The sequence below is a fragment of the Condylostylus longicornis genome, unplaced genomic scaffold, assembly GCF_029603195.1.
Source record: "Condylostylus longicornis isolate FDR11 unplaced genomic scaffold, ASM2960319v2 ptg000030l, whole genome shotgun sequence".
In the NCBI taxonomy this organism is placed as follows: domain Eukaryota; kingdom Metazoa; phylum Arthropoda; class Insecta; order Diptera; family Dolichopodidae; genus Condylostylus; species Condylostylus longicornis.
Genome location: NW_026577999.1, coordinates 6,874,325 through 6,891,295, shown reverse-complemented (window position 1 = coordinate 6,891,295; position 16,971 = coordinate 6,874,325). Strand labels below are relative to the sequence as shown.

General features: G+C 26.9%; 5 protein-coding genes across 7 annotated transcripts; 3 read left to right on the top strand and 2 right to left on the bottom strand.

Annotated features, from left to right (window-relative positions):
- Positions 1-39: 39 nt before the first annotated feature.
- On the bottom strand, positions 40-4,456 carry LOC129607873 (elongator complex protein 1). The gene is made up of 8 exons (XM_055519104.1): positions 4,228-4,456; positions 3,218-4,153; positions 2,338-3,152; positions 1,174-2,266; positions 954-1,117; positions 653-884; positions 240-589; positions 40-184 (listed from the first exon to the last, which is right to left on the bottom strand). Exons 1-8 carry the CDS (start codon positions 4,350-4,352, stop codon positions 120-122), a joined length of 3,780 nt encoding a protein of 1,259 aa, XP_055375079.1. The 5' UTR covers positions 4,353-4,456; the 3' UTR covers positions 40-119.
- Positions 4,457-5,168: 712 nt separating this feature from the next.
- LOC129607973 (dynein axonemal assembly factor 5) lies at positions 5,169-8,198 on the top strand. Its single transcript, XM_055519254.1, has 7 exons — positions 5,169-6,091; positions 6,168-6,540; positions 6,596-6,802; positions 6,872-7,555; positions 7,615-7,756; positions 7,814-8,005; positions 8,068-8,198. The coding sequence occupies exons 1-7, from the start codon at positions 5,274-5,276 to the stop codon at positions 8,190-8,192; spliced, it is 2,541 nt and encodes an 846-aa protein (XP_055375229.1). The 5' UTR covers positions 5,169-5,273; the 3' UTR covers positions 8,193-8,198.
- Positions 8,199-8,496: 298 nt separating this feature from the next.
- On the top strand, positions 8,497-9,513 carry LOC129608080 (MORN repeat-containing protein 4 homolog). The gene is made up of 5 exons (XM_055519400.1): positions 8,497-8,635; positions 8,690-8,894; positions 8,947-9,023; positions 9,104-9,154; positions 9,212-9,513. The coding sequence occupies exons 1-5, from the start codon at positions 8,626-8,628 to the stop codon at positions 9,349-9,351; spliced, it is 483 nt and encodes a 160-aa protein (XP_055375375.1). The 5' UTR covers positions 8,497-8,625; the 3' UTR covers positions 9,352-9,513.
- Positions 9,452-13,583, bottom strand: LOC129608077 (MMS19 nucleotide excision repair protein). 2 transcript variants are annotated; one of them, XM_055519397.1, is made up of 6 exons: positions 12,754-13,583; positions 11,934-12,667; positions 11,234-11,876; positions 10,136-11,157; positions 9,898-10,065; positions 9,452-9,820 (listed from the first exon to the last, which is right to left on the bottom strand). In XM_055519397.1, exons 1-6 carry the CDS (start codon positions 12,830-12,832, stop codon positions 9,626-9,628), a joined length of 2,841 nt encoding a protein of 946 aa, XP_055375372.1. In that variant the 5' UTR covers positions 12,833-13,583; the 3' UTR covers positions 9,452-9,625. The 2 variants fall into 2 exon arrangements, with proteins under 2 accessions (XP_055375372.1, XP_055375371.1); XM_055519396.1 differs by having other exon boundaries at positions 11,234-12,667.
- Positions 13,584-13,640: 57 nt separating this feature from the next.
- LOC129608079 (glycerophosphodiester phosphodiesterase 1) lies at positions 13,641-16,890 on the top strand. Of its 2 annotated transcripts, none has more exons than XM_055519399.1 (8): positions 13,641-13,782; positions 13,908-13,967; positions 14,049-14,195; positions 14,248-14,306; positions 14,393-14,571; positions 14,635-14,833; positions 14,920-15,095; positions 15,157-16,890. In XM_055519399.1, exons 1-8 carry the CDS (start codon positions 13,764-13,766, stop codon positions 15,308-15,310), a joined length of 993 nt encoding a protein of 330 aa, XP_055375374.1. In that variant the 5' UTR covers positions 13,641-13,763; the 3' UTR covers positions 15,311-16,890. The 2 variants fall into 2 exon arrangements, with proteins under 2 accessions (XP_055375374.1, XP_055375373.1); XM_055519398.1 differs by having other exon boundaries at positions 13,651-13,782; positions 13,836-13,967; positions 15,157-16,888.
- Positions 16,891-16,971: the final 81 nt, after the last annotated feature.

The window sequence follows — 16,971 nt, the reverse complement described above, 5'->3', positions numbered from 1 at the left end:
CAAGTAATTAACAAAATAAATAATTCATAAAAATTTTTATTATATAATAATTTTAATAAAAATCAATTACAAAATAATTGTTTATTTAATTTACATATATTTTCTTCAATCTAACCTCGTTAAAGTAAAATATCATGCTCCCAATCAATAATGTTAAGTTCAGGTTTAAATCGTTTTAAAGGAGCTAAAAAATAATTTTTGAAAATTATATTAAATAAAAATTTGGTTGTTTTACTTACTTAACAATGCATAATGTTGAGCATTTTGATACTGAACATAATCTATATTGATTCCAGTCAACAGTGGTGCATTTGTTTCCATTTCAGGAATCCAAATTATTTCTAACGATTCTTTTATTAACTGTAATAAATTTTTAAATATTTTTTGCAGATGTCTTCCTAAGTTATCCTTTCCGATTTCAATCAAGGATTGACAAATATCACGTATATGAGCTTGTTGATTTATTATTTTGGTTAATAAGTTATGAATGGCATCAATTAAAGCAACATCTTCGAAAGGGTTGCCTTCTTTTAGACTCAACAGCTTTCTTTCATGTTTCCTTCTATTTTTACTAGATCTAAAAGTTTTACTAAAAAAAAAAATTGGAAATTTCTTGATACGAATAAAATGATTACATTTAAATAATAATTACCCTGTGCCTTTTGAACTCCTTGTATGTGAAGATGAATGTAAGCTTGTTGTATCAGACAGCAGATCACATTCATCAATATCATTTTCAATATAATTTAAATTATCTTTTTCAGATTTTAACTTACGAACAACTACTAAACGATTTCTATAGTTTAAGAATGTTTCGTGGTCTGTTTGAATAGTACTTGTAATTGCTTCATAGTAGTGTAAAATTGAAGAAACAATTTGATTTTCTAAAAATCACATACATATAATCAATATTTAGTTTTCCCGCCAACTTTTTATTGTAAATTAGCTCTTACCTAATGGTATGCTTGAAATAATTTTCGCTTCATATAATGCTTTGTTGAATAACTTTCCATTTAATAAGCAGTTTATAGCTTTTTCATCATCCTTAACGAAGTTTTTCAAAATATAAAAAGCATCATTATAATCACCTGCTTCTTCTAAAGAAACTGCGAGCGAACTAGAATAGAGAAAAATATTAAAATTTTTGAAATTAGATTCAGTTCATTTATTTACAGGGCAATACATTTTAGTTGATCTTCATCGCCTTTATGCAAAGTTTTTGTTAATAATATACATCGTTTCCAATCATTGACATGTTTTGCACTTAATATTGCTTGTTGCATATCACCTGCCCTTTCATACATAATACTTGCATTATTTAATTTTCCTTGAGTCCGTAAATAGTCAGCAAATGCTTTGCAAATTCTTTTATAATAATTTAAATTATTTTCATAAACCTGCAATGCCTTCTGATACAACTTCTTTTCTACAATGAATTCTATAGCTTCCTCAAATTTTTCTGAATCTTGGCATTGTGCAACGTGAACCAAAGCACTTTCATATCTCTTTAAATGCAAATCGATTTTAAACTTTCTATAATTTTCTTCGTGTTTTTTTAATTCATTCAAGAATGGAATATATTCTTTTGGATCCTTTTGTGATTTTGTCGCTATGTAAAGAACTAAACTGAAATCGTACATACCTAAAGCTACATTATATAATTCATTTACGTCAACCAAATATAATAGATATTTTAACGCCTTTTCGGACAAATTTTTTGCAGGGGAAACATTTTGTTCGTTCAATTCAGCTTCTTGTTTTTTTTCATTCCATATAATTTGCAAACACTTTTCTAAATTTCCAATTTTCACATATGTGGTGACAATCGGAAGTAAATAATTTAAAGAATTTCGCGTTTCCATCTTTTGATTCAATTTTTCACAGACAAATCTTACTTTCTCTTCTACCTTATAATTTTCTAGGTAACATTTTTCTGCCTCAATATAGTTACCAGAATACATTGTTTTTGTGCAATCTTCATTTTGTAAATCTGATATAAACAAATTTAACCAATTTTCACTAACAATTTCATTTAAAAATATGTCAATATTTTCCGTAAATTTTTGAGGATTATGGTCAAATATTATATTTAAGTTGATCCTTTGTTTACGCAAAAAGTCGAACGCTTTAAAATATTGAAGAGAATTCAAGTACTTTTTAACTATCTCCAAAGACAGCGTTCTTGGGCTAATAACTTCTAAATTTCCTCTAGGCATTTGAAGAACTGTTCTTGAGTCACAAGAGACAATAGTTATCAATTTTCCGCCTAAAATATAAAGTTATTTTTTAACTAATATTTCTCTTTAAATAAATTTTTATTCAAATTTTTATATAAACCTCTTTCGATCTTCCGTTCTTCAACAACCTTATTCAAATCATAACGAAGAAATTTTATACAATTTAGTTGGGTAAACACCAAATAATTTTCCGAAGGAATAAATGAAGTTACATTTTCTGATATTTTAATTCCATTAATATATAAATTATTGCTATCATTTAAACCTATTAGTTTAATTTCTTCTTGCTTAACAGCACATTCAATTTTTTCACAGTATGTACCTTCATTCATGAATAAAGAATTTTCTAGATTACAATTGCTCACGTTGTAGATTTGCGTTTCGCCATCCAAAAAATTCACCAAAAATTCGCTTTTATTGATAACCGCAAGATTTCCAATAATTCCATTTGTTTGATGTTTTTGTATTGTTTGCAAGTTATCATTTAAATTTATTAAATTTACCACACTATTTCCTTTGTCTGATGTGCAAAAGATTACTTGGTTTTCATTAAGCCATGCAAACTGGTGAGCATTTTTTAATAAATTATTATCAAATTTTTGTGAAGATATCAGCTCCAATGATTTTATAACGGTTGTATGTGAAGTTTTCTCAAATTTTATGTGGAAAAATAAAATACTATTTTGTGCATCAACTACATAAAGCTTATTTAAATCATTTTCGGAGTCTACTGAAAAATTAAGAAAACCACACACATTCAAATTTGAGGAATGTTCATATTTGTAACTTGACATTGGTGGTGGTACAATCCGATTTCGAAAATCTGTCAGCAATAAATTTTTTCCATCAATTACTGCTACTACGGCTTGATTTCTTTCCGTTTCACCATGAGAATATTGAACAGAAAAATGCCATCTATAATCAAAAAAATTTGCAAGCATATTCATACATTTTAGATAAAAAAAAATTAAAAGTATTACCTATAAATAATATATTCTCCGTCTTCCATTAATATATGCAATTTTTTATTTTGCTGAATCCCACAATCCCACGACATAAAACATATTTTTTTTGTAAAATTTAGAGAATTTTTTAAATACCAGTGATAATTGCAAATAGTGTAAAGGTAAATGTTTGACTTATCATCTTGTTCAGTTTCGATTGTTAAAATTTCAGAATCTGTACTCCATGTTATATATTTGACGTTTTCTTCTATTTGTTGGAAGGGAAGCACTAATTCGCGATGTCTAAGTCCGTTTTTTTCAAAAAGACCTATAGTATATTTATTTGGAAGCTTATGTGGTACACATATCCAATTTCCTGAAGGCCTCCATGATATGCATTCCCCTAAGTCATTTGCTTTTTCAGAAGTGTATTGTAACATTCCTTCCCTATTAAAAACTTTAAACATCCTTCCATACACTCCTACAAAAGATACTGCAAATAGTTCGCCATCGGCTCTCCACGAAATATTTATATCTTGAGGCAATTGTTCAATATTACTTGGTTCAATAAATAACTTTTTTTCTTTTGCTGCTTGTTTTCCTACGGATCCATGAAATTGTGTTTCTTTTTTACCCCATCCGACTGTAATAAATTCACCATCACCAAATGAACTCATATCATCCAAAACTGTCTCTGATATTGGATCATAACTACTTGACATTACTACAAGCGACTTTGATTTTGTTACAAAAGTTACAATCTCTTGATCAGGACTCCAACTCATTTTTTCAATACCTCCTTCGCAAAATGTAACCTCTTCACTAAATTTGTGATGTATATTTACCAAATTCACTACGCCGCATTTTGTTGCAAAAACTATTTCATTGCTGAGACTTAAGTACTCGAACGACACAATTTCTTCTTCAATTTTTGAAAGTTCATAAATTTTGTCAAGATGGCCTTGATTAAAGCTTAATTAAAGAAATGTTAATTGAAAATAAGTACATATATACATATTTTTTTTTAAATTTATACTTTAAATTACCTATAAATTGCAGTTCTAGTTGCAATAAATATTCTTCCTGAGTTATCAGGGTCAACGGTTAATAATTTCGTATTTTTTACCCCTATGTCATACTTTAAATTATATAAAAGAACGCAATTTTTCATCTTTGTTATTTATTTTATTTTTCACTTTTTATAATTAAAAAACTGATGACACCTTTATTTTATTATTTGTTGATTTACAGCGCACATGGTATGTCACATTTTTTGTAATTTTGACATTTTGAACGTCAAAAATATTGCAAACAAATGACAGTGAATGCAAGTTTTACTAATGCATCGATTTGAAACAATCAATAGGGTAATTTTCGATAATACAATATTGAAAATTTAATTAGTAATGTTTACTGGAAAATTACCCAGAATTGAACCGGAGCCAAAATTAAATTAAATTAAATTCTAACTCATTGCGATCATTGATTCATAAATAAATGTGTGTAAAAATATTGTTTTTAATTTATTTTGTATGAAAATTTGAAATATTGACATCGTTCTTTATTCTTAATATAGCTTTTTTCTCTCGCAACCATATTATTAACACCTCAATTTTAATATTAATTTCCATACCGTCAATTAAAAAATAAAATCTAATGAACTATTGAACTATTAACCGGAAAATTTGTCCGAATTAAAATTAATCAGTTCAAGCCACCATTGCTTATACTTAAAGTACTGAGCACATTACTCGTAAGTATGACATGTCAAGTAAATAGCAATTAAAATATTAGATTTTCATTAAATATGTGGTAGACTACTAATGTCCTCCCTGATTTTTAGATTAATAAATATTAAACACATATATGGTATGAATATATATATATATATGTATGTATTTTAAATTATTGTTTATTGGGCATAATTTTATAAACAAAAACATAAAACACAACCTTAATTTTATAAAAAAAAATTAGTAAGCTAAAATAAAAAGTAAACAAGCACAAGTTTCTAAGGAGATTTTACTTGGTTTTTGAAAAAATTTGATCGATATTTCAATAAAATTAAATTAAAAATTAAATTAAAAGAAGAATGAAAGGGCTAGAAATAAATACTCAAGACATTTGCGTAAAACTACAAAGTGAAGATAGATGTAGTCGTCAAAATAGTTTAAAAATGTTGATAAAAATTTTCGGGGCGAAAGATCTGCCACAAAATGATTTGATTTCAATCTATGATGAGTGCTACTTGCATATTCTAAAATGCTATGCTGATAAGTATGAAAGTTGTAGAGAATCTGCGTGTGATTTAATAACTGAGGCAATAACCAGATTACCACGTAATGACTATTATCTACAATATATTATTACCACATTAGCTAGTCGCTTGGGCAAGAAAGAAATAATTGAAACTAGTGAAGAAATGAGATTGCATTTAATGAAACAATTAAATTTTCTAATAGAAATATTCAAATCTCCATTAGATTGTGAAAAAAAAGAAGATAAGTTACTAAAATCATATAATGAAATTGTTGATATATTATTGAAAACGCTAACTGACGAGTATTCTGCAGTTCAAAAAGAAGCATGTTTATCAATAAAGTTGTTAGCCAATTCTACGCCATCGTTCCACTATCGATGTGAAGCATTAGCAAAACCACTACGACCACTTTTAACTCATAAGCATTGTCAGAATAGAATAGCAGCAATTGAATGCTTAGCTTTAATATGCATAAATATCACTTCCAATGGCGAACTTATACGAGAATTAATTCAAGATATTTCACCAAATTTAATGGATTTAATGCCGTTAGTACGACTTGAATGTGGCAAAGCCGGCGTTTTGTTCTTAATGAAATTGCGAGATAGATATTCGTTTTTTGAAAATATACTTCCTTTAGTACTTTGCTGGTACGTTATTCTATCTCCAAGCATATAAAAATTGTACGATATTTATTTATTAAATATTTTATTCTGTAAATTTTAGTTTAAAGGATGAATCTCCGGAAGTTCGGGATTATATAAAACCTTTATGGATCGAATGTGGAAAACTTTATTATGATGAAAATGAGACACAATTACGAAAACTAGAAGTCGCTGATGAAGTTCCGAAAGATTATCCCGAAAATGAAGAAAGGCCAACTCTGGGATGTAGAGCATTAGTTCAAAGAGCGTTACGAATGGTTCACTTAATTATGCGGGAAACGTCGGATTGGAAAGATGAAGTCAGATTACATTCTCTTAAACTATTATATCAATTTGCTTTACACGCTGAAGACGCTGTAACCGTTAAATTTTTCGAAATTTACAGAGATTTATCGAGATCCTGTGCTGATCCTGAAAAACATATTGCAAATGAGGCTTGTGTATACAAAATATCTTGGGAAATTTTATTTTAATGCTTTTTATTTTTAGGCTTTAAAAGTTTGCAACCTAATGGGACGACTCATGACATATGAGTCATGGATTAATACTGCAATTAAGGGATTGGAAAAACATCAAAACTTAGGATTTTTAAAATGCTTTTATACTTTGTATTCATCAAATAAATTTGAAGTTTATGACGATATTTTAACTATTTCTAAATTGTTGTCTATGTCTGCTTTTTGTCACAGCTTCAAGGTGGTTTGAAAGAATTAAAAATTAAATGAACACATTTTGAAAAATATTTATTATGTTCTTATATTTCAGCCCGAATTTCAAGAGTACTTATTGAAGTTAGTAGAAGTTCTCATGGAAAAGTACAATAATATTCGCAATAAAACAGAAACTGAACCTTCTACTTTACCAGAAAATCTAGATAAAGCAATGGAAAACTTAAGAATTTCAACAGAAAATGAAGTCGAAAAGTACTTCTATCATATTATTATAAAAGTCATGTCTATAAGCTTTGAAGAATGTGATCAAAAAGTATTCAAACTTGGTGAAGAAATCCTATTGAAATTGTCGTGCAATAATGAAATTAAATTAGACCAACTTCACAAAACATACTTATGTTCAGTATTGGAAACGCTGGATACCTTGGATTCTGATATTGATGAAAACAGTGAACCAATTATACTTTTACATGGCATAATACGGATTTGTGGTTTCCGAAACGAGTATCTTCCAAAGTTAATAGAATGCATAAATATTGTTTGGGTTAATGCATTGCCCGAAGGTAAAGTAAAAATATTTACTGCTATATCAATTTCTATGCTCAAGTGGAATGATACTATGAGAATTGACACAGCAGTAAATGTTGATATTCTTCGAAATTTTGTAAAAGATGTCGTAAAACCTCAATTAATATGGAAAGCGGGTGCTAGTGCTGAATCTATGCGTTCAATTGCAGTAGCCACTTTATGTTCTATGACACAGGGAGCCAAAGAGGAAGTAAATTATATTGGTAACCATTCTTTTTCATATTTAACATACAATTAAACAAATTCCAGGCACCTGAAATTCTTTCTGAATATATTTCCTTATTTCCTGGTTTAATAGAAGACCAAAAAGTAACAACTAGGTGTTATGCTTTAAAATGCTTCAAAAATTTTGCAACAATAGATAAGGAAAATTTGAAACCGATTGGGTTTGGTAATAAAATAAACCATTTTGATTTTTAAGTACTTCATACTATTAAAATATTTATAGCAATTCTTAGTCGACTTGATGATCCTTGTTCTGAAATAAGGGAATGGGCTGCAAAAGTATTTCCCCTACTTACGGTAGCTGTTGCAGATGAAGAGCATAACAATATGATGAATGATCTTTTAGATTATGGTTTGAATTTATTATTCTTACATTTTGATGGACCAGAACTAAAATTAAAAGCTATTATCAAAGGTAAATCTGATTCAAAAAGAAAATTAAATAAAAATATATTTTTTTTTTTCTGAAATTTACAGATTCCTTAATTTTACTCAAAAGCAAATATCCAGATATATTTAGAAAAAAATTTGAATATGCTATGGAGCATTCTGTTAACAAAAATGAATTATTAGAAATTCAGAATGATGTCATCAAAGAATAAAACTATGTTTTGTTGAATAACAATAAAAAATATTCAATTTAACAACGATACTTTTTCTTATAATTTAGATTTGTCCAGATTTCCTACTTTTCCGTTGTTCTTTTCTTTATTATTTAATTTTTCTAAAAATGTATGATATCTCAACTGTGCCTTGGACTCAATTGTACACCTTCATCTTTATTAAAAAAATAAATAAATTCAACTTTTTTAAAATGTTTTGAGTAAACTTCTGTTTGTAAATTAAAAAAAGTGTAAATTTTCTTTTTTCATTTTCACATACATATTTTTTAATTTAATTAAAATATATTGATTTTTATTTCCTTTTTAAACATATTGAAAGAAACCTTAAAAAACCAAATAGAAAATTTTCTTTAGATATTATTACTTTAACTGTACTTACAACTTCGCTGTATATAACAGAATTTTGGGGAAAATGGATGACGGTAATAAAAAAAATTTAATTTGCTGGCAGAAAATATAGATATCTTAATTTTTAGATAATCAAGGAATGATTATTGGAGCTGTTAAATGCGGGGGCTATAAATACAATGATGGTACTCATTACATAGGTGACTGGAATCAGAGAGGGCAAAAACATGGTCTTGGACATTTATTACTGCCAGGAGGAATGCGATATGACGGTCAATTTCAGAATGGAATGTGCAATGGCCTAGGTTGTATGTGGTTCCCAGACGGTGCAAAGTAAATTATATTCAATATATTTAAGCAGTTCTTACCAGCATTTTGATTCTAGGTATGAGGGCGAATTTATGCAAGGATGGTTTCATGGTCATGGAATATTCTGGCGTGCTGACGGTATGAAATTTGAAGGTATTTATATTTTATTATTTATATATGCTTTGGAAAATAAGATTTTTTTTTCATTTTTATCGCTTGTTTTGTATACCTAGGGGAATTTCGTGGGGGCCGAATATGGGGCTTAGGTTTGGTGACATATGCTGGTATTGTTTTCAATTAAAAATCCCTGTTAACGCACTAAATTTATTTTTTCTATTAAGATTTTTCCCATGGATTTCCTAGAAATGAAGGCTATTTTCAAGATTGCCGTTTGATAAGAAAGAGAAAGTGTGCTGAGATAGTACAAAAAGCTCAAAAAATAGCTTTAATGGCAAGAGCTCAGTGTGAACATCCTTACTGAGTACAAAGTTCAAAATATTTTTTAAAAAAATTTAACTGAAAATGTATAACAGGCGAGTATGTACAACATAAATTTTATTCAATAGTGAAAACAATATGAAACGCATATGTAAAAATTGATTAAATTCTTTATTTTTAGTTTCTTATTAATTATACAAAGATATTTCTAAGAGTTTTTACTACAAATGTTACAAAACAAACTTTTTTTTGGGTTTTGAATTTTAGTTGTACATATATGAATGTATTTTGTTTTATCAATTATACTTTATGGAACTTTATTCCCCTCCTGTTGGAGATCCTATTAAAAACCACAAATTTCTAGCACTTACTGCAGCACTCCGAACCAATCTTTTTTTGTCATCTAAAGCGGAAGCCAAATGCAAAATAACATCCATTTTATAAGGCAGTAAAGTATATGGTGGATATTGACCAATAGTTTCAATACATTTTAAGCTAAATATACGTACTTCCTACAAGTTTTTTAAATATTTTTTATAACAATGAAAAAACATTTTAATATTTAAAAATAATTAAAACAAATTTTTACCATGGAATCTTTATATTCAGATAATTTTAAATATTGCGGAATTAAATAGTTAAAATGTATTCTAAAATATTCATCCTTTTCATCGAGAAATTTTTTGTTAATTTGTAACGCAATTAAAACTGTGGAAACCTTTTTAATTTCTAAGCATTTAAATAAAATGGGTCCAACCTTAAAAAAATGTATAAAATTTTAAAATGTTTATGTTACTTAAATGATTTTTTCTCTTAATTTAATTTACCTTTTCAATATTTAATTTTAAAACTTTATGTGGGGTCATTTTCAGTATAAACACAAACGCATTCATATGATTTTCAGAGTAGTCTAATAAGTATTTACCTATTTTATTTAAAATGATATGGAATAGTTTTTGTTTGTACAAAAATTTAATAACAGGTAAATGAAGTTGAGGATATTCGATTGAAATGATCTCAAAAGCTAAACAAGCAGATTTGTACAATGTTGGATGATTTAATAGTTCAGATAAAGTTTCTACGATCTCGGCAGCATCAGGATGTCCTCTTACAGTAAGTCCTTTTGCTATCCAAGATAAAATTTTTACAGCTTTCTCATTTTCCTTCTTAATTTCTTCTTTTAATTTATAAAGAACTTTTTTCAAGGAGCTTCTGTTATTTTCATTTTCCTCAGCTTTGTTTAGTAAAGTGCATATCAAATGATGACACGCATTACATAATATTGGATCATCTTTCTCTAAAGCTAATGTCGTAAGATCTTGTAATAAACTATCAAAGTAAGCATCAGTACTAACGCTTTCATGCATAAATCCTAAAATACCTTTCGTTATAAACAAATCAGTAGTTAAATTAAGATTCATTTTAGGCAAATTATTATCAAGAACAAGTTTTTGATCATTTAAAGATAATTTCCGTACAAAAATATTCAAAACTGAAGAAATTTCCTCTAAAATTTCAATTGATAATTCAGAATGCTTTTTCGTGTAGTTACATAACGTTTCCAGTATTTTGAAATCGTGCAACAATTCCTTTATTATTGTATTTTCCTCACTTTGGTCATCAATTACTGCTTTTAAAGCATTTAAGGCAGCCTGTTTTTCATTAATATGTTCAGAATTTATGGTGTTATCAATAATCAGTTGTAAAATAATAAGTCTAAGTTCATCAAATTCAACAAGTGGCTTCAAATTAAGGTAAAGGTGTTCTTTAACTTCCGGTGTTAAAGAGTTAAACTGCTGCATTAATGGATTTATTAACAAATCTTTAATTTCAATTGGAAAAAGTTGTGCTAAAAAACATTCAAATCAATAAATTTCGAAATATAAATTTAAATTATACTTAAAACAATTTAAATCAAAGTTTACCTATCTTTTTTAAATTTTGCCCAAAATTCAAGTTGCAAATAGTCATTATATTTAAAAGAGATTTATATATTAAGGTGCGACTTTCTAAACTGAATATTTCAAAAGCATCTGTTACACAGTTGAATAGTATTACAATAAGTTCATTGTTATGAGTTCCACAAACAACTAATTTCATTAATTCCGTTTCTAATAATGATAAAACATCTTGGCCAACTTCCTTAAAACATTTTTTTGACGAAATAATATTCATAATATTAGAAATTGTCGAAAGAATTTTGCACTTTTGTTCATCATCACAATCGTCGGATTTTAATTTTAAAATCAAACAATTCAATACTTTATCTGTTGCAAAAATTGGATCTCCTACTATGCAAACAAGAGCTATTGATTTAGAAGGAGCAAACATACGATGGGTTACATCACTGAGGTGACATAAAATAGTTCCCAACACAGTTGTTTGGAAACTTTTGCTTATATTGGTATCGTTGCATGCGTTTTCTAAAATTGATTTTAAGGTTTTAAGGCCCTTGGCAATTATTTCTTGATTATCACTTCCAGGATAAATCTCTCCTTTTAATGTGTTCCATATTTCTTCAAAATGAGGCTCTATCAATTTTATGGGAAATTTTTTTGAAATTCTTTCCTGAAAATACAAAAAGTAAGCGCTAAATGATAGACAATATAATACAAAGTATTTTACCAACAACTCCATTGAATCTAACTTTGCCGTTATTAAATCACTCTCCAATTTTTCAAGTGCAAGTGGAACAGCAAATTTTATGAATTCCGAGCTAGCTACTAAACAGTTACAGAGAGAATTTGCTAAGTTATCTCTTGTTATAGAACTTGGATCGGTCTTTGAAGGATTGAAATCAATTGGAAAATAACACGCAAAGATTTCGAACATTTCTTCTGCCAAATGTAATAATGGGTATTTATTTATGAATTCTGGCATAAAGTTAAATATGAATTCCAAATTTCTTGGGTCTCTTTCCCCATCTATTGCATTTATAACCCCATATAAAAAATCGCCACCCATTTTGATAAGTTCCTTTGAGTTTTTCTCGGATGTTATTTTAAAAATTTTAAATATTTTCTCTCTATCGGAACGAATTTGACTTTGACATGCAAGATTTTGGAAAAATGCTACATAAATTTTAGTGACACTTCCTTCGGGCAGGTTTTTCATTTGAATAATAGATAGTAGTCCATTGATAATGTGGGGATAAACGTTATGATGATCTTTGATTCGGTCGCAATAAAAATCTACAATAAACTTTACTTGTCCATCAGACAAAGCATCTTCAGGAATGCCATTCAAAACTGCTGATAATAAACGTGTACCATTAACTCGATCTTCAATAGCGCTTGAAGTTAAAGCAAATCCTATACTCTCCACAAAGTTGGAAATATCATATTTACCATCTTTTAAGTCTAGTTAAAAGTAAGTATTTCGAACAAAAATGTAAACAAAGAAAATTTTATATAAAAATTAATTAGATATGTATTCAACTTATTACCTTTAGTTATTTCTTTAACTTTCAGTTCCAATGCCTCATCATTCTTAAAACTATCTTTAATATCACTTTCTAAAAACATTATTAAATTATTTACTTATAATTTTATATATTTTTACAATAATTATCTAATTTCTTTTCATTATTTTTCGCAACATGCTTTAAATCTAAAAAAAACTGAACAGCTAAAACAATGAAGTGTACGAAATACAATTAATAACGTTGCGAGTCGCGACTATGTTTCCAAGTGATTATAATGAATTCGCTTGACTACTCACTATTTTAATTGACAGTATGCTGATTTATCGAAAATGAACAAAATATAGGTTGAGAACATAAAAAATATATTATTAGTTATATATTATTATCTATGGTTGAGAGTAAAAAACTACAGGACAAGGATAATTTTATTTACGAGAAAACTAAATGTCTTCTTTCTAGAAAATGTCAGTTCAAAAACCTAGTACCAAAAAGCATACGTATTGTTTTCACAAGTTGTGTGATAGATTTAAGAAAAAAATTCTTAATTCATTTTCAAATATATACTTTATTAATTAGAGAAATTAGAGAATATGTAGAAATCAAAATATTTCTTTTGACAAATCGGTAGTGAATGACCAGTAATGTAGTTGCATATTCTTAGTACAAAATATATATACGCGATCACTAAAATATTAATAGTATCAAAATAATCAAAATGGGGCACCATGCATTTCGACAAGCTTTTTGTCATCTTCTAACATAATTTTTTGACAAACATAATTTTTTGGAACTGTAACCTGAGCTCAACCTAATTGAGCATTTATTTGAAATTATTATTAAAAATTTTAATTTTACAGGAGTGTAATAAAAATATTTACAGACTTATTTGCAGCTCCCTACCTGAATAAAAATAAATAATTGCAAAATGCTACGCAAACAACATGTTACACAAATTTAACAACACCCTGTTTTATGACATCATTATGTATATGAAAAATGAAATTTCACATTTATGGCAGATCTGATATGTTATGTCAAAGGAATCGATATGTAAGATAAACATTAGGGCTTAATTTTTTTCGTTTTTTAATATAAATTTTTAGTAAAATAACTTTGGTACTGAATGAACTTTAATAATATTTTTCGTGCTTTAAAAATGTTATACAATATTTTAGTGTTTACAGCAAAATTAATTTTAATAATCGTAAATACTTTTTGGCTGATATGCACTATAGGTATGTATATTTCTATTGATAACATCATGTCTATAAAGTTTTTGGTATCGATTATAAAATTACCTTAATTTTAATTATAAGCTTCAGCAGTAATTCCATGGTTAACAGTACTTATATTAATAGTATGTATTGCGTCAAAATTTTTCAAGCTAAAGAATCCGAATGAAAAATTCCTTATAAGTCTTTTGGGAGGTGACGCAGATGATAATTCATTTTTTTATTGGCCAGGTAAATTTTTGATTTGATTAAATGAAGGAAGCCATAATTTTATTTGTTTCAGTTGCAAATCAAGGCGGTAGTTACGATGCGCCTGAAAACTCACTTGTAGCTTTAAAAAGAGTATGTATTTCAAATTAGTCCTTTATAGATTTTAAAAAATATTTTTCTCATGCTTATTGTACCCAACTATATTGTGCCAATTTTAGTGTTCAAATATGGGTTTTCGCAATGTTTTATTAGATGCTGCACAAACATCATGTGGGGAAATTTTAATATTACATAAGAACACAATTGACAAAGCTGGTCTTAAAGGAAATGTGTTTCAACATTCTTTAACTGATATTAAAAATTCTGTTCAAAATATTTCGGAACTTCATCCCTTAGGGTATAAACTTACTTTTTCAACATCAATTTTAAAATTTATAATAATTTTATCTTAAAAATTTAGATCAAAATTCGACGCGGAAAAAGTTTTAACATTAACCGATCTCTTATCATATTTAGAATCTTCTAACTTGACAATATTTTTGCTAATATCCGACTCGAATGCTCGAATGATTGAAAAACTAAAGCAATTTATAAACCATAACGAGAATTTTAAAAGAAGAATCATTATTATAAGCAAATCGCCTTTAGCCATTTATCAAGTAATTGCTGAATAAAATTATTAATACTTTTAATATTTAAATGTATTTTCCCACATTAATAATTCTAACATTAACTATTTGTTTAGCTTCGGAAATACAATCCGGAACTAATTTGTGGATTATGGACTGAAAAAAATCCAACCAAATTTTTATTGAAACAATCCAGTTTATTGACATCAATTTATGGTGCTATAATACGAAATATAATTTCGCCAGTGATTGGAATAAGTCTGGTATTCATTAGTAAAGAGGAATTTAATTTGTAAGATAAAAATTAATTAATACTGTGTTTAAATATATACATATTTTTTTTTTTTTTTTAGACATATATCCGAATTGTGGCGTAACGTTGGTGTACGTCCTATAGTATATAAAGTGAATTCACCAAATGAGAAACGTTATTTTCAGTTAGCCATGAAAACCCAATATTTAACTGATTCACTTAGATCAGAGCCACAATTAATTATTAAATCATAAAGTTTAAAATTATAAATGATTATAATTTGCGAACTTCATTGCCATTTCCTGATCAAAGATTTGCTTGGTTATTATATATGTGCATTTTAGTTTAAGTTAAGATACGAAGAATTTAAAACAAAATTTAAAAAAAAAATATAAATTATTGATGGCAGGAAGATAGTAAAACTATATTATAAAGAACTCACGAATGCAATTTTAAAAATTATATTAACGCTTATTAAAGTTTCACAAAGGGTCTTATACATATTCTTTTTTTTTCACTGGCCACCCTATTTTGGTTTTTTATTTCTCTTGTATAAATTATAATCGGTGGTTTTATATAAATTTACATCCGATCAAAAGGCATACTTACGAATTTTTTAAATTAATTTTACTGCTCATAGAATATTTGATAATATATCCTGAAAGAGCCATGAATTAAATATTTTTTGCCAATACTCATCGATAATTATTTATAGGGAAAAATGTGTCAGTTTTAATTGTTTTTTGATTTTACAATATATTAATTTTATATTGTAAATTGATAAAAAATAAAAAAATTAACACATTTAAAAAAAAAAATAATAAAAAATAATTTTAATAAGTAATTAGGTTTTGTATTAGGATCAGTGAATAAAATTCATTTATGAGTATATGCATGCTGAAAAAGATTATATTTCTATCGAATTTATAATATAAAAAACATACTTATTTTGTTAAGAAATTGTTGCAAAATAATTATAAATTTATGACAAGAAATATATTTGAGTTGACAAAAAAACAGGATTAAAAAGCATTAAATTGTACAAAATATTATAAAATTTGTGTTTAATACAACAAAAATATTTGTTACATGGCCCGTATATTCAAAGGACAACAAAACAAAAGCACTAAAGTATCTATATAATATTATGAATTTTATTAGCCGCTTTGTACAAAATTAGTTAGAAATAATCCTTAACGACATCTTAAATAATTTTTATTTATTCTCAAAGATAAATCATAATTATTTATAAATCCCTATTTTCAGTGTTATTATTATTACTCTAATAAACTTTTGTAAAATTTTAGTTTTTTTTTTTTTGTTTCATGTTTTTTTTCAAAGTTTCATCTTTTATTTTTTGTTAAAATTTCAAAATACTTGTGATTTTATAATTTATTTTTTAATTTATTTAAATAGTTTTATTATTTATTTTGATCTATATTCTCAAAGTATATATTATTATATAAGTTTTTTAGAATAAATGCGTGTAGAGGACATAAATTGCTTTGAAACGTAAGAACGAACAACACATTTTTTTTTTTTTTTTTGATTAACAAAATATTACTTATATCGTAATAATTGTTTTTTAATTAGCATGATTTATATTGTATAATATAAATGTGTGTAGCTATTAGAAAATAGAAATGCCTACTAAAGAGATTTTTGCATAAGCCTTTATACACTTTTTCCAAAATTATAAAATTTTACCTATTATAAAAAACTTTTAATTCCTCTACCTTTTAAGTACATACTTTTATACTAATTTAGTAAAAACGAAATAAAATAAAACCAAAGATGCATTTAAAATCTAAATTATTATACAAAGTGAAATCCTTTATATATAATATTGATTGTATTTTGTACGTAGTAATTACAAATCCTGTATGTATTATTTTTATTTTATAATAAAATTTTT